At 27.6% G+C, this 20,724-nt stretch overlaps 1 protein-coding gene across 1 annotated transcript in view; it reads right to left on the reverse strand.

The window, feature by feature from the left end:
• LOC117177049 (putative serine protease K12H4.7) overlaps window positions 1–8,596 on the reverse strand; it is a 31,927-nt gene extending 23,331 nt beyond the window's left edge. Inside the window, exons 1-4 of the mRNA XM_033367512.1 lie at window positions 8,494–8,596; window positions 5,890–6,159; window positions 4,406–4,587; window positions 896–1,131 (exon numbers count right to left, since the gene is read on the reverse strand). Coding sequence (XP_033223403.1) covers window positions 896–1,131; window positions 4,406–4,587; window positions 5,890–6,090 — 619 coding nt within the window. The 5' untranslated portion in view covers window positions 6,091–6,159; window positions 8,494–8,596. The remainder of the gene's footprint in view (window positions 1–895; window positions 1,132–4,405; window positions 4,588–5,889; window positions 6,160–8,493) is intronic.
• Window positions 8,597–20,724: the final 12,128 nt, after the last annotated feature.

Here is a 20,724-nt window from a genome sequence, read left to right on the forward strand (position 1 = left end):
AAAATTTAAACACAGTAGTTCAACTTTTAGCCAAGTAATTGAATTTTCAACTAAAAAAAAGATTAATTCTTAACGAAAACTGTGATAGTTAATATTTCAAGCCAAAAAATATTTATTTTTTAAATTAAAAACAGATTAATTCATCAAAAAATGATGGATTTTCAACAGAACAGTTGAATTTCAATCCGAAAATATGAATTTTCATTAAGCATGTTGAGTTTCAACCAAATAGTTGATTTATTAATCAAAAACATGAATCCTCAACCAAGAAGATTAATTTCCTACCAAAAAAGAAAATTTTTCAACCAATTATAAAATTTAAAAACAGTAGTTCAACTTTTAGCCAAGTAATTGAATTTTCAACTAAAAAAAAGATTAATTCTTAACGAAAACTCTGATAGTTAATATTTCAAGCCAAAAAATATTTATTTTTTAAATTAAAAACAGATTAATTCATCAAAAAATGACGGATTTTCAACAGAACAGTTGAATTTCAATCCCAAAATATGAATTTTCAACAAGCATGTTGAGTTTCAACCAAATAGTTGATTTATTATCCAAAAACATGAATCTTCAACCTAGAGTTCATTAAACTTCAAATCATTTTTTCTCGAAAAGGATCAAATCTGAAAAATTCACGATTATCAAAAAAAATGTCGGCTTCTCCCCAGTACACAAAATGTGTTTTTTTTCGAAAAACGGTTTTTCGAACTTTTAACTGAAAAAATACTCAGGCTACTTGTTTTTTAAACTAAACTTGGGATTAAAATTCCTGGAATTTATCCGGTTATATGACCCCATACGTAACTCTATACCGACCATAAGGACCACTTTCATGCGGACGCCCACATATTAGGATTAAAATTTTGTTAACGTCTATCTATTTTTTACTAACGTTGGAAATCCACTTGTGCCAAAAGTGGGCCGCTTGTTGAGACAGCACCATGTACCAAATGTGGATATTTTGAACGCATCCATGCAGCCAATGATCCTGCATATGAGCCACCATATACAATCCATTTTGTGCCGTGCGGAATTTGATGCAAGTGAGTCATTCCTTCAATAAAATACGCAACATCGGCCAACGCCTGTTCAGAATTCAAATAAACCAGGTTTTTCACGCTCAGATCACTGCAATTAAATCAAATATTAATTTTCCATTTCAATTGTTTTTTGGGGCAGATAGTTTGAAACATTAAAAGGTTTGACAGACTCGAAAATAACACAACTTTAATTTTGAATGTTTTCAATTCGAAATATTATTTTTCTTTTAAATTTGAGTTTAAAATGTTCTATGTTTTGGAACGTTTTCAAACCAAATATAATTCAATCTTAAATGCCTGATTATAATATCTTCTCATTTTTAAAGATTTAATTTAATACATTATTTTCTGAATTTTATATTGTTTTGAATTTATTCTGAAAGCATTTAATTTAAAATGGTTAAATTTCACATTTTACAATCGACATTTTTTCACGGAATGTTTGAGCCTTCCTGAAAGTTAATTAAATTAAAAGGTACTACTAGTCCCTAAGATTTTATTTTGTAACTTTAAAAATATAACAAATATAAAACTCCATGATTAAACAAAATTTAATTATAAGGAATTCTTGTTCAATAATGAATAATTCATTATTTCAAATTAATAGCGTTTGAAATTTAAAAATATATATTTAACGATTTTGAAGGGAATCAAAATGAATTAAACTTGTATCATTTCTAATTAAAAGCATTTATAGTTGAATAATTTAAAATTTAAAGCGTTTGATATTGAAATTTTTTTAATCAGATGCTTTCGAAATTGGAGAAGTTCGAACTAAAGTTGAGAAAATTTCACAATTTCATTAAAAAAGGAGTTGAAATAGTACCTATTATTTCTAATTCAAAATTTAAAACATTTTATTTTAAAGCGAACAAGCTTGAAAATAAATGATTTCAGATTAAAATTTTGATAATATGAAGAACAATTTCAGAAGACAGAAATTTGAAATATTTTTAGATTCGAATTTTTAAAATTAGATCATTTAAAATTCTAAGGAATTTAAATAGTATTATTTCAAATTAAAAGCGTTGAAAATTGAATAATTTACAATTTTACCTTTTGAATTTTGAAATTGAATGTTTTAAAATCAAAGCTAAATCCACCGTCATTTTTACCGTTCGAAATGAAAACATTTTAAATTCTAAACAATCAAAGTTTAATTATTAAAAAAAAAAAAAAACGTTCAAATTACTCCGGAGCGCTAAATCTTGAATGAAAAAAATTTTAGTCGCCAAAAATTTTTTATGCTCAACCCTTTTAAAAATTTTAATTATTTTAAGATAATTTAAATAATTTATAATTCTAAATTTTAAAATTGTTAAATGTACTTTTTTAAATAATTATATTAAATAATTGCAAAATTAAAAATTATGAACGGGAAAAATTGAAAACTTAGCGTTGAAAATGAAAGTTCACAACTCTATAATTGTAACCATTCAAAATTAAATATATTATTCAATTACGGATATAGCAATTTCAGATAATGTAATTTTGATCTATTTTAATCTTAAATAAAACAGTTTTTAATACTAATAATTTAATTTTCAACACTTCCTTTATAATTATTTTTAATTCTTGAAATTTCCAATCAATTTATTCTTTGAGTTTGACATGTTCAACATTTAAGAACAGTTTAGAATAAAAAAGAATTAAATTTGAAATTCTTAGTTCTAAACTCTTTTCATTTTTACGGCTTAAATTATAGAAATTCTTGGCTTAATTTTTTATTGTTTTGAATTTATTCTGAACGCATTTAATTCAAAATCGTGAAACTGTCAAGTATTTCAATTTGATACTGAATGATTTCAAAGATTAAAAAAAAATTATTTTGAATTTAAAAAATTGAAACCAATCAATTCAGAATGGTTAAACCTAAAATATTTTCAAGGCCTCAAAAATGAAACAATTTTAGAATTGCGCATTCAAAATTGGAATTTTTAATTGATTTTATACAAATTTTACAGATTATAAATATATTACTAATAAGTATCATATAATGCAGTAAAACTTTCAAAATGAAGAATTCAAATTTGAATCATTAAAAAGTCAAAAATTCTAAATAAGGATCCTGAAACTATTTCATTTAAAATGATTAATAATTTTCAAAATTTTGCATCGCGATTTTTAAAATCCAATCATTTTAATCTAAAGTGCAGAACTAATAAGTTGAAAATAAACGATAAGGCTAAAATTTTAATCTTTCAAAATTAAAGAAATTATTCAATTTCTGATGTATCAATTTCAGTTCATTTAATTTTAATCTAACTAAAATTGAATCGACGAATTCTTCTATAATCTAAACATAAATCAACTGTCTAAGTTTGTTATGCCTAATCACTTAATTTTTAACACTTCCTTTAGAATTATTATTAGTTCCTTAAATATTACAAATAATTATTTTTTAATTTTAAATTATCCATTTTTTTTAATTTTCCACTAAAAATCGGACTATTTTTAAATATTACGTTGAAAATAAAAAATTATAAGGATAAAAAATAAGATTTTTATCATTCAAATTTTTTAAATTGCACAATTTCAATTTCGAGCCTTTCAATTCGAAATTGTATTTATTTAAAGTTGAGTTAGAAATGCTCAATGTTTTGGAACATTTTCAACCGAAATCTTCTCATTTTTAAGGCTTAATTGCAATAAATTATTTTGCTAATTCTACACTGTTTTGAATTTATTCTGAAGGTATTTAAATAAAAACGGTTAAATTACAAATCCGAAACACTGAAAATGACACTATGAAGTATTTCATTCTAATATCATACGATTTCGAACAATTCAAAAATTGAGACAACTTTGTACGTTTGCAATTCAAAATAAAAAGATTAGAATATTTATTTTATTTAAATTTGAAATTGAAAACCTCGACAAATTTAAGAAATTTCAAATCAAATATTTTCGAGTTGAAGTTTTTGAAGCAAAAAAAACTTTAGTTTCGAGGCCTAAAAAAACACCTTTAGAATTGCTCAGTCAAAACTATGATTTTTAATTGAAATTATAGAAATTTTAATGATGATAAATTTTGTTAATAAAAATCATATGAAGTAGTATCAAGTGATATTCAAAGTGATTGGATAAATATTTAAATAAAAATTGATTAAAGCAGTTTGAAATGTGTACAGAATAAATTAATCTTAGATTATTACATTTAATAATTTATATATAATCAACACGGATATTCGATAATCAATAATAATAATTATAATAATAATAAATTGGTGATACGAATATTTGCTTTTTGTGAAATTGTCAGAGAATTCTTACTACGTTTATGCTTTGAACTAAAAGTTCGAAAACTGAATTTTGTTTAAGAAAATACTTTGTGAAGTCTAATAAAATAAAATAAATCTTACGAAGTCGGTTGGCTTTTTCCATAATAGCGATGTTCAATCAAAAAGCACATAGCTCCAAATTGTTTCGCATATTCTATCCATTGGCCTTCAACCATCCATTTCGCACTAGCTTCGCCTTCTCCACCAATCATTACAAACACTGGTCCATTTGGTTTATAATAATCGGAGTTAAGAAAGTATCTCTATAAAAATATAAATTGAATCGAAAATAGTATTTTCTGTTTCCTTGAAACAAACCTAACGAACGTCAGGGCCTCTCACCTCTTTGGATTGCAACTCGCTCAAAAAAATCTCAAAATAATGTAAGTTAAATTAAAAGAATTCAAATGAACTGAAAAAATGCTATGGATTTCCGTAAAATTGGAATTAATTCATAGTAATTTAAGTTAAACGAGAAAAATTCGATGAAAATGATAAAAATGCAGGATAAATGAAAAAAATCAAATTAATTGAACACAACTTAGATATATGAAAAAAACTTCATTGAATTGAGCAATGAGCTTAGAAAAGTTCAATGCAATTCAAAATAATTTGATGCAATGCATAAGAATTCAAGGTGAGGTTAAAAAACGTCTAAATCAATTAAATAAAAACTTGAAACAAAAAATTTTAGATTCATAGAATTAAGTAGAATTGAGTAAATTTCGAAAAACTCAAGTGAATGAAAAAAATTCAAGTGAATTCCAAGGAATTTAACAGAATTCAGGATAAATTAATAAGAATTTAGGGTGAATTCCAAAAAAATAATTTCAAATACATTCAAATATTTGAAAACCTACTAATTTCTAACTAAAAAAATGACCAATGACTACAAAATTCAAAAGAATTAAAATCAATTGAAAATTTTTTCAAAATCGAAAAAATCCATTTATTTTAGTAAAATTTAAATTAATTTAAAAGAATTTAAGGGAAACGAGAAAAATGCGATGAAATATATAAAAAAATCGAAATGAATTTAAGAAACAATTATAAGTGAACTCAAAGCAATTCAAAGACTTTTTTTAAATCCATTGAATTGAATAAAACGGAGTGACTTTATAAGAATTTAAAAGAATCAAAAATAATTCAGGATAAATTAATAAGAATTCAGGGTGAATTAAAAAAAATGTCTAATCTGTTCAAGTCTTTGAATCTTTACAAAATATCTTACTACGCGTGAATAAATTCTTTGAAATCCAGTAAAATATTACAAAATCCCGTGAAATTAAGGAATATTGAATAAATATCTGGGAACAGGTGAAAGTCGACGCTTGAAAAAGGGAACCGAAAAACCCTGTATTTTAGTACATTTTGCCCCCTAACTATTGACAAACATTTTTTTGGATAAAAGTGCTCATATCGTTGAATTCCCTTTCAACTTTCAAGCTTTCAGATACTTTTATTAAACAATTCAGAGATTTTTTTTAGCTAGCTTAAATCAAAAGAAGTGAGGGGCCCGACTTTGATTTTAGATGAAACTAACAATAATTTTTGATCAAATTTACCTGCTCCCAAGTCCTTGCGTCGGTTGGATTGAAATGGTCCAGGAATTGTTTGAACCATTGCTCGGTTGGCAAATCATAATTTTTTGATAAATTTGGAACTCCCAAGTTGCCATTATTACTTCTGCCCCGTAAAAAATTTCGCCATGCTGTACCACAACTCAGGAGAATTGTGAAAATTGAGAATAGTAAGAGTATTCGCATCGCGTGAGATATTTTTATTTCTCGAACTTTCAGATGTAGCGAAGTTTGATAAATTCGTAACCTATGAACCTGTTTTTAAATACATAATTGATAAAAGAATTCATATTTGGGTGATTTATAGCAGAAAATCATTTATACGCATAACGTAATATGAGTAAGAAGATGCACCATAAATGGAACAATTTTCTTATATATTTATACAGGGCTGCCACAGAAAATAATATACTTGAAAAAAATAGAAAACGTTGCTTTTTATGCACAAAAATAAGCCTGTTATGTCAATAGAAATACTTATCTACTCAATAGTTTCCATTCCATTATACATTTAACTTATCAGCTACATTTACAAGAGTAAATAAAATTATATTACTAAAGTTATTATATAATAATTATTATTATTTATTCATATTTATATAGAGAAAAAGACGAGTTTTTTAGAAGACAGTTTAATTAACAACAAAAAAGATTGATTTTCTATAAAAACAGATCAATTTGTATGAAAAGTGTTGAGTTTTTAAGGTAACAAGTTCAATGTTTTCGAAAAAATGAGATTTTTAATCCCGAAAAGATGATTTTTCAACGAAAAAGGTAATTTTCAACCAAATAGTTGCATTTACAACCAAAAAAGATTTTGTACCAAAAGAGATGAATTTTTAACAAGAAAATTGAGTTTTCAAGGTAAAAAATGTAATGTTCACAAAATTTCGATTTTTAATCACGAAAAGATACATTTTCTATAAAAAGTTAATTTGTCAACATTTTTAACCAAATAGTTGCACTTGCAAGTAAAAGAGACGACTTTTCAACAAAAAAGATGAATTTTTAATCAAATGGTCAAAATTTCAGACATAAATCATTAACTGCAACCAAAAATGTTTGCATTTTCAGTACAAACAGTTTGTATTTCAAGTCAAAAAGGCAGTTTTATTTACAAATAAAAAGTTTATTTTCAACCAAAAAAGATCAATTGCATACTAAAATAGATAATTTTGCATCAAAAGATTTGAGTTTTTGAACTAAAAAGTTAAATATTTTCGAAAAAATTTGACTTTAGATACCGAAAAGATGAATATTAAAAAAAAACATAATTCTCAACCAAACAGTTCCATTTCTAAAGAAAAGGGTGAGTTTCTATCAAAAGCGATGAAATTTTAAGAGTAAAGTTGAGCTTTCTAGGTAAAGAGTCGAATATTCTGGAAAAATTTGACTTTTAATCCCGAAAAGTTAAATTTGAACAAAAATTTTCATTTTCAACCAAACAGTTGCATTTATAACCAAATAGTTGCACTTTTAAGAGAGACGAATTTTCAACGAAAAATTAGAATTTTCAACCAAATAGTTGAATTTTTAATCAAACAATAGAAATTTCGAAAAACGGTTAAACGGCAAACAAAAACTGTTGCAACAAAAAAGCTCATTTATAACAATTGAGTTACTTTTCGAACAAAAAGTATAACCTCAAAAAAATAGTTGATTTTTAATAAAAATATTAAATTCACGATCAGAGGATAACATTTGCATTCAAAAAAGATTAATTCTTCAACTAAAAAGAATTAAATTTCAGTAAAAAATGTTTGGATTGTCTTATTGAGTTATATTAAGTTTGCATTTAAACCAAAAAATAAAATAAAATAAGAAAAATAAGAAGTTTCTTGAAAATAGGGGAAATGGAAGAATTTTAAAAAGAGGAGGAAAGAAGGGAATGGATTAATTCATTTTTTTTGTTAGATAAAATATATAATTAGATGGATTAGAGACTAAAGTTGCCTGCCTTTTCTTTTAAAAAAAGTGACAATACTGACTTTTTCTTAAATAAAATGACTAAAAGTGATTTAAACAACTGTGTGGCAACTCTTTATTCATAAGAAAGTTCAGATACTTTTTTGGATTTGGTACTTTTTGCAAGAAAAAATCAATTAGAGAAATATTTCTCCGCTAAGTCAATAAAATATTATTACACAAATCTTTATAGCTTCTATGAAAATATTTCTCATCTTATCAGAAATTTTATATCAAGCATTTCTAATTTTAGATTACCAGAGGTCACTGTTTTTGTAATTCAACCAATTAATTATACCGGGACCCTGATTATGTTTTCACATATAATTAAAAATTTAAATAATTGGCAGTTATTATCCCAAAAATTAATTAATTTGAACAGATTTATACAGGAATGTAAAATTGATAGATTAATATTGAACAAATTACTAATTGGTAAATAATGTTTTTAAACATTAAATGAACAAATTGATGCGAAAATCTGCACGGCAAATCGACAAATAATGAAAATTTTAGAAACTGAGTATTATGTATGAGGCAATTACCACGTATACATGCTTTTACTTAACTTTAAAAAGAGATTCTACAGAATTTTAAGGAATTATTATTATTTCAATAAATTACCTCTAAATCTGGAAGGTTTTTGAATTCGTAGACTATTTTTTGGCAAACAAAAGTCAAAATGTAACACTTGCGACTTACCGCTTTGCTAACTAACCACTAGTCCACAGTATCACTACATTCAGCGCAAAACCAGCACCAGTCGATAGGTAGCGCTAACTGTTGTAGTCGAAGTTCCGCGAAAATTCAAATTTAGTCAATGAAAAATAGCTTTTTTTATACAAATTATTAATGAAAGTTTATAGTTTATTCATAACACAAGTAAAAGTGTAAGTCATTTAGCTTGAAGTGAAAAAATCTAATGTTTTAATTACTGGTCAGTTTTTGTTGCACAGTTTTGAATTTAAAAAAAATGTATATATTTATTTATTATCTACTGAAAGAGCATTTTAAAGAACGTATTTTCATAACTTTCTCTGTTTTTGCACCGTATTGATATAATTTTCAACCAAAAGATGAATTTTCAACCACAAATGGAATAGGTCAATTTTTTGTAAAAAAAAACAATTGTAACAAAAAAATCCGTCCACTTAACGGGTACATTCTCATAGCACGCTGCGCGCGCGACTGTCGTTTCTCGCGCTTCGCGCTCGATAACATATTTATCTCGCGCTCCGGGCTCGATAATGTATTTACCTTGCGCTCCGCGCTCGGTCGTTGTATATTCCTTACACTTGTGCACAGATTTTTTTAAAGTAAAGGTTTTCTTAAAAACTGAATTAACTCATTTTCAATTTTATTTTTACGATTTAAACGCAGTACATACAGTCGAAACTTCAGTCATACCTTTTTTCAACTTCTAATTTAAATCCCTACCACAGTGACCCACAAAACTTCGATTAAAGAGGGTTTGGGGCCGGGGATGGGAGGCGGTTATTTTCGACCAAGAGTCATAGCTGGTTAGTGTTTTATGCTAAGAATTTCAACCAACCTTCAGCAGCGTTGTATTAGATGGGAGTTCATATGATCTCATTCTCACATACCCGGCCCACAGTGGGAAAACATGTCATTTTTGGTTCAAAATAAGGTACAGCCCACAAATATTCAGCGATTTGAACAAAGCAACTTTGAAAAAAAGCTGTTAAGATTTCTAAGAGAGTTGTCCAGCCTGATTTTTCAATTTTTTATAAATAAACAAACAAGACAAAAAATGGCTATTTTATCTATTTGATGTTCACAGCACTCGTCAATAACAGGAAAAATGTTAAAATCGCCTAAACGTTATAAACTAATATTAGCTAAAGATGTTTCATTCTTGTACATTAAACAACAGATTTTTTATAAACAAATTATTTATCTTATGATCTTTTAAACAAATGTGATAAACAAATGCATTATTCGAGCATTTGTCGGAAGAAAAATTCGGGTTTTTAAATGCCAGTCTTTTCATATGAGAACTTGATGGAAATTTCAGCAAAATTCATAATAAGTTGATAAATTTTATTATTTTTTTAAACAAATTTGATGAAAAAATGCATTAATTAGGCATTTTTCGACAGAAAAATTTGTTTCTTTCTATGTCAACAGTTTTAATTAGGATATCGAAAAAAAAAATTTTCCATCGACAGATGCTCGAATAATGCATTTGTTTATTAAATTTGTTTTAAAAATATATGAAATTGATCAACCAATTATGAATTTCGCTGAAATCATCATGATCTTCCCAATTAAAAAGACAGAAATCGAAAGAAAAAAAAACGAATTCGTCCGTCCACAGGTGCCCGAATAATGAATTGGTTTATTAAATTTGTTTTTAAAAATGATAAAATTTGTCATCTCATCATGAAGGAAAATCGTTCAAAAATTTTTTTTAACAAAAAATTTGTTGATAACAAATTGCTTTTGTATATTGCCTAATATTTCAATATCTTTAACTAATGCTATTTTGTGCAACTTGAGCGATTTCAACCATTATTCTGTTATTGACGAGCACCGGGAACGTCAAATAGAAAAAGGCCATTTGTTCGCCATATCTGTTTATTTATTAAAAATTTTGTAAATTTTGGTTTTATAAAAAAGTCATAAGGATAAAATGATCGCCTTATTGCATACTATGAATATCCATATAGATAATTTTTGAATTTTGAAAAAAGTGGCCTCAAAAATTTTCAAAATACGCTCACTTTTTGAATTTTTACCCAAAATGGCTAGCTAACGAACTTGTCCTTTATTTTAGGACACTAAAAGAGTAAACTAAAGGCCAATCCAATCTGTCAATTCTTTCCAAAGTTATCGTGCTACAAACTAAAAATCTACAGACGACATACACACACACACACACAACACACAGAGGTAGACACATTCGTCAAAATCTGTTTTTCAGAAATCTGGGGGTCTCAAAACGCGGACATTTGACAACAACGGGGTGGGTCAAATTTTACACAAATCTAATACCTTTTCTTGATGAGAATGTAAAAATTCATTAATTTGTCATGAATATTGTTTTGTTAGTTCTTTTTATTGTTCGAATCATGAAAAATAGCATTAAGAACATTTAAAAAAAGTAAATATTTTGAAAACCCACACATAAGACGAAAAAGAAATTAAAAAACATAAATTGTGATGAGAATGTGCCCACGCAGCAGGCTGATTTTTTTATTGTAAATACAGTTTTTCACGATTAAAACACAAACTACGCATGTTATCAAAAAGTGATAGGAAACAAATTTGTAGATCTTTTAAAACTGTATCGTTTTTGTATTCACAACTTTTTACCTAGTTTGCACAGTTTAACCGCAATGTGTAATTTTTTATTCTGTCAAAATTTGAATTTTCAATTGTTTAAGAAAAATCAAAAAGTTGTTATGAAAATCGTGTAGGGCATTGAAAAAGAAACATTTTTCATCTCTTGACTTTTTTTCATATCCTGCGTTATTTGACTTAAAACGTTGATATTCGTGTGTTTTTTGGAATATTGTAAATGCTATAACTCTGGTAAACTTTGGTTTTATAGAAAAAAGTCATTAGGATGAATTGTTCGTCTGATTGAATAATATGAATATCCGTACAGACAATATTTGAATACTGAAAAAAGTGGTGTCAAAAATGTTCGAAATACGCTCACTTTTTGAATTTTCACCCAAGATGGTTGTCTAACGAACTTGACCTTTATTTTAGGACACTAAAATAGTATAACAAAGGCCAATCCAATCTGTCAATTCTTTAAAAAGTTATCGTGCTAACAAAATAGAAATCTACAGACACACAGAGACACACACAGACACACATATGCACACACAGCAGACACACATTCGTAAAAACCTGTTTTTTGGATTCAAGGGGCCTCAAAACGTGGACATTTGACAAAAACGAGGGGGGTCAAATTTTACACAAATCTAATACCTTCTCTTGATGAGAATGTAGAAACAAATCTTCATCAAAATAGTTGAATCTTCAAACCACATAAATGAATTTACAAATAAAAAAAAACAATGTTCTGTCAAAAAATATGAATTTTCTAAAAAATAAATGAATTATTAACAAAAAATATCAATTTTGAACCAAAAGTTGAGTAGTTCAATTGGGAGATTGACTTTTCGCACCCGACCTTCACGGGCAGCCACCGGCTGAGCGGAGCGAACGTCCCCTTCCACTGCACGGACTACGTCAGAAACTAACCAATGTTCATTTGCCTAATAAATTTCAGAACTGTGAATCGAAACGCAAGCATTCCTTTGTTTTAAAACAAACTAAAATGTATCAGTCAAAAGAATTTTCTAGATTGACCCTTGTTGAAATAGTATCGCGTTATTATGGCGGACTCAAAAAGTAAAAGTATAATTAATAATTAAACATTAAAAAGGACATTCATATACCAATATACAAACATAATTCCAATACAATTTCAGATATCACTGAACTAGGAAGGGTGAGGGAAAGTAGGGCTGGACATTGCTCGAGAGGGTGTAATAGAAGAGGATAGATCCGTGGTCCGTGCAGTGGAAGGGGACGTTCGCTCCCCTCAGCCGGTGCCTACCTATGAAACTCGGGAGCGAAAAGCATACAACCCGTTCAAATATCAGTGAAAAAAATTTTTCAACCAAAAAAAAAACAACGCTTCAAAGAAATGTTTAAATTTTCAATCAAACAAATGCAATCTCAACCAAACAGATGAATTTTCAAACAAATAGTTTTCTTCTAAAAAGACGAATTATGATCTAAACAAAATAATTTTAAACCAAAAAACAACGATATTTCAACAAAAAATACGAATTTTCAACCATAAAGTTGAATTTTTAACAAAAAAGATAAATTTTCAACCAAAATTGGGATAGTTTCATTTTCAACTTAAAAAAATTTGTTTAACCTAAAAAAAGACGAATTTTCAACAAAATAGTTGAATTTTTAGTCTAAAAAAGTTTAATTGTTCATTGAAAATTGGATAGATAAATTGTAGAATTTTCAAGGCGAAATACGAATTTTCTACAAAAGGTTGAATTTTCTACAAAAAGTTGAATTTTGAACCCGATACTTCGGTACTTCTAAATTTTCAGCTAATATTATTTATTTTCAATCAACAAAGCTTTTCTTTTTTAAGAAACTAGTTCAACTTTAAACCAAGGACTTGAATTTTCAACCTAAAAAAGATAATTTTTTAACCAAAATTATACCCTAAGGAAGAAAGCGTAGAAAAATCGTGCCCCCCCCCCCACCATACACCATAGAATGCAAATCTTTTTTAATAATTATTCAGTTCTAAATAATTCTTAATCCGTGGAAGGCACAGTCCTTTCACGTACCCTTTATAGGCACACTATTACGAATTGTTTTGCTTGCAGTGTTAATACTAACTATTTAACATATTGAACACATAATAAACATCTAGTATATATTACGCATATTTCACATATTTATTTAATCTAGTGAGGATAAACCGCTGTGCTTGCGCAAATCCCAGCAAACTGAAAATTTTTCCGGTGCGCTTTTCGCACCAGTGTGCCTTCTACGGGTTAATAATATTATTATAAAATTTTTTTTTTAATGGTCGAATTATAACCATATTATTCTTATTAGGAAAAAATTCAATTTGTATCAATTAGAAAATTCAAACTCACCTTAAATTTTCTAAATATACACTCCAGGTTTCATAGAAGTCCGCCCGGTTTTGTAATTCCTATAACTGCTGGCCCACGCAGTTTCTCAGGGGGCAGTGCGCGAGTTCTCAGTCGAGTATATTGAGCAATATTATTCAATTCAATTAGTAACGGTTCAAGCGGCCCTGAATGCTTAGGTTTTGAGGGTACTGATTCAGTAACAACAACAAGGCCAATACGAGGCAACCACCGAAACTGTTATTTTCGAGAAGTTTTTTGAAGTTCCGCAACTCAGACACCCTGAAAAAATTCTTTCGTCAATCCTTTAGATTTTAGAACTGTTTTTTTTTTTTTTAATAAAAGTTTAATCAAAAATAAATCATTGCAAAGAGAGCGTTACTTAAAAATCTTTAAAAATTTAGGGAGATGTTTAAGACCTCCGAAAACAAAACAAAAAATGAATTTTCCAATATTTTCTTCTTTTGCCCTACCTTATTGTTTTTTGTAAAGAATTTTATCGAAAACAATTTTAAGTGTACTTAACAAAAAATGAATTGACACCAAAATTTTTTATTACAGCATTGTTATTGGCATTATTGAGTTTTTTCTTCCACTTTCAAAAAAAAAACAACAATTATTGTGCACAATTCTGTGTTACGTTTATACGAAAATAATTAAATTTAGGAAGAACATGTAGAATTATTCTTAGTTATTAATTAGGGTAGTCAATAATTTATACCGGTAAAAATTCGACTTTCGATTTTCAGTAATTGATCCCCCCGATTGATTTGTTTTCGGGAAAAATGAATTCCCTATTTTTTTTTAATATTCCCCGAAAAGATAAAAATAGAAGTTTTATGTAAAATTCTTGCTCAAGGCGGTATTGAAAAAAATATTAATTAATCAATTTTATTCGATACGTGACAAGTATCAAAACATTTTTTGTAAAATATTTGGTAATTATTTAAATAAATTTCATTTGTTTTACACAAAATTTCCCCTGTAAATGATATAAATTTATTGGTTTCTGGAAACAATGACACAATAAACGAATCTTGAGAGTAATACATTTTTTTTTACGAAATTTTCAAATTATTCAAGCCATTTTCAGTTTTTTTTTATTGAACACGTTTTTTCCCTGTACATTTTAAAATTTTATTATTACATATATGACATTACTGGTATACTAATTCCTTAAACAATTCTAATTTTTCAAATTAGAATTGTAACTGTAACTGATTAACTAATTGAAAACTCTCGTTTTCAAAAATTATCATTCTTAGCATTCATAAACTGTTTAAATAGTTGATAAATATGTTAAGTTAGTAATAATATTCTTAAAAATCAGCAACTGAAAAATATCTGAACTGAACTGAAAAATATATATTAAAAAATAAATATATTATTCCGAAAAATAATATCTTTCCACGACTTAAGGGGAAAAATGGTTTAAAAAAATACTTATTATTTAAAAAATTTAAAGTTAATTAAAAATACTTAGAAACTTTTAATTTATTGAATATAAATAATTGATTTAGATTTTTTTCAATCTCGTGTTTAAAATGAATTTTAAATAAAACTGGTATTTTCATATTTTTTGCCATTTTTGTGGTACATTACAAGGAGGCGGGGGGGGGGTCAAAATAAAAAGTTATTGGGTTAAAATTATTTCTCTAATATTCCTCAAAAGGTGACCGAACTTTGATTTACAAAAAGTTGATAACATATACTTCTTTCATTCAATCGTTTCGGCACGCTGTAACTTGCAAGTAAGTAAGGCGCTGCCGCGCAGCATGCGATAGCAATGTGCACGCGCGGCGGACATATTTGACAAAATTAAATTTTATTCTCAAAAATTGTTATTAATTGAAAAATTACGGATTAAATTGCTTAATTTATTAGCTCTATAAAGTGAGTGGCTTCACAGAACCAAAAATGTATAAAACCTCGTTATTTAAACATTTTTTTATATATTTTTTTTTATTTAAACAATTTTTTTATACTTTTTAAATCTTTATTGTACAAAATGAACGCTACTACTCTAAATTGTCGAGAGTTTTAAAGTTATAGTTTTTATTATACATGATCAAGATGTAAAAAGCTAAACTTTTAAATAGAACAAGCAAAAATTATCGCTTGTACTAAATTACAGTTTTCAAAAATAATTATTTAAATTTAAATATTTCAATGAAATTGTGGAACAATGTTTAGTTTTTTATTTAATGTAAAAATACAATTTTTGATTTTCATTTAACCATAAAGTTGCAATACTTTTGCTCACGTCAAATATAAATTAAAATACTATTGTACACACGTCTTTCTTGATTAAATCAAATTTTACATTATAAATCTTGAATTTTTCTTAGCTTCATTCTGCAAATAAATTTTACATTTTCCTTATCCTCGAACTTTGAAAATAAAACTTCTATATTAAAATTAAAAACATTAATACACTTACTTGACAGATAAGTTCAAAAAACGTGGTCAGTTTAATCTAATATACCTATAATTATTTACTTGAAAAAAGTAGCCAATTTAAATCAAAAGTTATTAATTTCTAGGCCAAACAGTAACTAAAAATGCCTTACGTACTGTTATAACGTGAACAATTTTCTTTTGAATTTAAAACAATCAGCGGTGTAGCCAGGATTTTTTTTTCGGGGCCGCGGAGGGCTTCGATTTTTGTTTGGAGGGGGGTTGTGGTGATGTATAGCAAAAGAGTGGGGGAAAAGGGAATTGAATAATGAAAATACTTATTTAAAATAATTAAAAATAATCCAAATAAATTCAAAAATCAAAAAAATGCCATTGAATTTTAATGAAATGAAAACAACTTTTAGTATAAAAAAATGTTCATATAATTAAGTAAAATTAGAGTAAAAAAGGCAAATTTAAATAACTTCACGAGAATTCTAAAGAATTTTTAAGAATTCAGGATGAATCAATAAGGAATCGAATTGGAATGAATTTAAAAGAATACAAGAGAATTTAAGAGAATATGATGGAATTCATACGAATTCAATTCGCATTAACAATAATTCAAGTGAATGGAACAAATATTTGAAAAAAATCGATTTAATTTAGATAAATGGATGTACCCTCAAAAAAATGTCTGTTTAAATTAACCAGAGTTCTTGTTAAATTAATCAGAATTCTGTTTAAATATGCCCTTACTATTTTTTGTGGTTAGAGTAACCAGCATTCTGTTTAAATTAACTAGAAATTCTAATTAAAATAATCAGAATTCTGATTACTTTAACCAGAAAAAATTGTAAGGGTATATTTAATCAGAATTCTGGTTGATTTTACCAGACATTTTTTTTAGTGTAAATAGAATTAGTGAATGAGAATATGTTAAAATTCATAAAAATTCAAGCTGAATTAAAAAATTCAAAACCCAAAAAAGATCAATTGGTGTCGCATAATGTCATAAGTGACGAGTTTCATCTTTTAATAGGAAAAATAATTTGTTAATTTTAAGAATTGCATGCAAATTTAAGAAAAATTGCGACGCATAGCGAGCACAATGTTCTAATACTTTTAAAATCAGCGCATTCATCATAGCAACATAGTTGCTTAACAGCGGCTTCCGTGACTTTTTTTATTTTCCATTTGTACAATTTAGACAAAGAACCTCCATACGAATAGAAAACACTGAAGGACTATCCATCTTCTGATTTTCTTTCCCAATTAATGTTTTGCAATTTAAAGTCAGAGATACTGATTTCTCTGTAACAAGTTTATTTAGTTATTTGTTCGGGAGATTAATTTAAACCTAATCGATGCCATGGCGGTTTCGTGATGCGGTTAGCCCAGGAGGGTATACTCAATCCAGTGTGACAAAGGAAATAGGATCAAGGCCAATGCAAGCCATGCCCGAAGCCGTTCTTAATTCCAATTTCCAGTGTAGTAGGTGCCCAAGACCTTCAAAGATCAAAGTATATTATATTTTTCGAATTAGAACTTGAGGCGAATTTTGTTTGAAATTTTATTGCTTTCATCAATTTTTATTTTCTATTTAAACCTGCATAAAAATAAAATGGCAATTCAAAACCGATTTTAAAATATAATGGCTGAAATTATTAACTTCAGATAGGAGTCTTAGCAAAAGTATTTAACATACACGTGTATCAAGAACTAAAAAACTAAGTCCATCTTAAATGTTGTCTATAAAATCACTAAATTTCTTCTAACTAAAAGAGCAGCCAATTTTTATTTTTAAGTTTAAAAAAGCCTTAGATGCTTTCTGTGCATTTAAATATTTGAGATATAGTGATTTTTTTAAATAACCGCTACTTTCTCGGTTTCAATGATTTTCTTTTTTGAAAAATATTACTTTTATATAAAAAATATTCTACGGAGGAATGGTACATTTCATAAAGATACAACTTTTTTGTTACACACTTTAGTTTTTTAAATAATTATTTTTCGATAAAATCGAACAATAATGAAAATAACGATATTTTTTTTATAATTTGGTCAAAAAACAATGTATACCTTTAATAGTTTAAGAGTTTTAACGACGAAAAAAGTTCCTTGTAGTTTTTATTATTTATTAAGAAAGGTGGCGATGATTCATAATGCTCTTTTATAAAAGGCTAACAGAACTTGAAAAACTATATGTATTTAGTTTTAAGCATTTTTCTCAACAATCAGTAATTTCCGAAATGAAACAGAATTTTATTTTATGTAATTTTGTACATTCAGTTTTTTTATATTTTCATGAACAAGGTATAGGAAATAATTCCAGGGAATAAAAATTTTTTTTTATAAATCTATAGAATGCGTATGTCAATAAATTTTATTTTAAAATGATAAAGACACTTTACCTATCTTTAAATAATTAGTGTTTAATTATTATCATAAAGTATTTCATTAAGCTTACTAAAATTCGACAAAATATTTATTAGGCTAAAAAATATTCCAATTTTTAATATGTTATTAAATTTCTTTACAACAACAAAAAACTGACCTTTTCATCCAAAAAGATCCAAATTTTGCATTTGTTAAAAAAATTTGTTCATATTAATAATAATAATTATTCGAATATAAATTTGTTCCATTATGGTACGAGGTGTGTCCAAAAAATAAGGTGACTTTATGGTTTTCTCAAAAAATATTCATTAATTCCTCAATATTTATGTTGTCCCCTTCAAAGTAATCCCTCTCAGATATAATAAACTTGTGCCAACGCTTTTTCCAATCGTCGAAGCACTTCTGATAATCATTTTGTGGTATAGGCTAGAGTTCTTTCAGCGAAGCAGTTTTTATCTCCTCAATCGTTGAAAATCGATGTCCTTTCATGGGTCTCTTCAGTTTTGGGAAAAGAAAAAAGTCACTGGGGACCAAATCCGGTGAATATCATTATTGACTTCATGCAATATCTCCTGAGCGATGGTCATGCGATGTATCTTTTGATCAAAATTAAACAGTTTTGGAACAAATTTCGCTGACACACGTCTCATACCCAAAACGCCCGAAAAGATAGCATGGTATGAGCCAATCGATATGCCAACATCTTCAGCAACTTCTCTGATGGTAATTCGGCGATTTTTCAATACCATTTCTTCCACTGCTTGAACGTTTTCATCTGTTGTTGACGTGCTGGGACGTCCAGGGCGAGGTTCTTCTTCGACATCCTCTCGGCCTTCTTGGAACAGCTTGTACCACTGACAAACATTTTTCTTACTCAGAGTAGACTCAGTATACAACTGTCAAAATTTCAAGAGTTTTAGAGCACTGGATTCCATTTTTCACACAAAATTTAATGCAAACTCTTTGCTCCATTGTTTTCGAAAGAAGAAAATCGCCGAGCACACTAAGCCCTTCTAACCTTTTACGCCTCTGCCAGAAAAACAACACGAGCTATATAGTCAAAACTGTGAACATATGATCGTGACGAGTGTACCAACACAACAACAAAAAAATTTTAACTTGAATGTACGTAGCCCGCGAAAATTGAAAAGTCACCTTACTTTTTGAACACACCTCGTATATATAGATAAACAGAGAGGTAGAAAAATATTTACGTGGTTGGATAAAGGATAGGGTAAGCTAGACAAAAGGCAATTAAAAAAACTCCCCGTCGCGCGGGCACATTCGTTTCGCACGCTGCTCGCTTCACTCGCAAGTTCGAGCGCCCGACTGATGGTTCTTGCTCTTTGCGCTCGATAATGTTAAGTGCGTTACGCGCTCGGTCTTTGCATTTCCCCACATTTTTACAAGGGCCTTTTAAACCAAATTGAATTCATTTATGTACCTCGGCTTGGATTTGCTTATTCAGATATTGCAAAGTAATTTACAAATTTTATTTATCATGATTACTTTAATATTTGGTCCTTATTTTGCGCTTATTTTTATTCTTATTTATCCTGAAAAATCTATCATTTCAATAAATTTATATTATTATAATTCATAATATGCATTGATATTAAAACAAAAGTATTTTGAACAATTTTTGTCAATTAATTTTTTATTGACGAAAAATTTGTAGCTCTTTTGTACAAGAGTAACTACGAATCCGATCAAAAAGTGACCAGTAAGAAACTTGTACATGTTTTCTGAATGCATACTTTTTTTTAATCATCATTTCGCGTATTTTGCACAGTTTTGCCGAAAAATGAAATTGTTTATTTTTCATTATTTTTTATACTTTCAAAATTTGAATTTTCTATTTTTTAAGTCAAAAAGTCGATATGATAATTTTGTAGCACATTCAAACAGCCATATTTTTTTCTTGACTTTTTTTATATCGTGCGTTATTTGGCTTAAAATTTTCATTTTCGTTTGTTTTTTGAATTTTGTAAGTGCTATAACTCTAGTAATTTTTGTATCCAAAAAAAGTCATTAGGAGAAATTATTTGTCTTTTTAACTATAAATAACAGTACACGTAACTTTTGAATCTATAAAAAAGTAGTCTCAAAAAAACCAAAAATCTACAGACACACATGCAAACAAACGAATAAGAAGACGCATTCGTAAATAGTATATTGATTTGATTTTTGATTTTTCTCTTATTTTTTTTAAAGAAAAAATTGGAAAAACCGAAAGTGAGGCTGGTGTTTTTTAACCTTCCCCTACATTACTGTTCAAAAATAGTGAAAAAAAATGAAATATTAAAAAAAAAAAATTATTTAGTGTGAAACCGTTTAATTGCTTCACGTTTTCACGTTTGGTCAGATTTGAACAACTTCCGGACAT

The sequence above is a fragment of the Belonocnema kinseyi genome, chromosome 7 (genome assembly GCF_010883055.1).
Source record: "Belonocnema kinseyi isolate 2016_QV_RU_SX_M_011 chromosome 7, B_treatae_v1, whole genome shotgun sequence".
In the NCBI taxonomy this organism is placed as follows: domain Eukaryota; kingdom Metazoa; phylum Arthropoda; class Insecta; order Hymenoptera; family Cynipidae; genus Belonocnema; species Belonocnema kinseyi.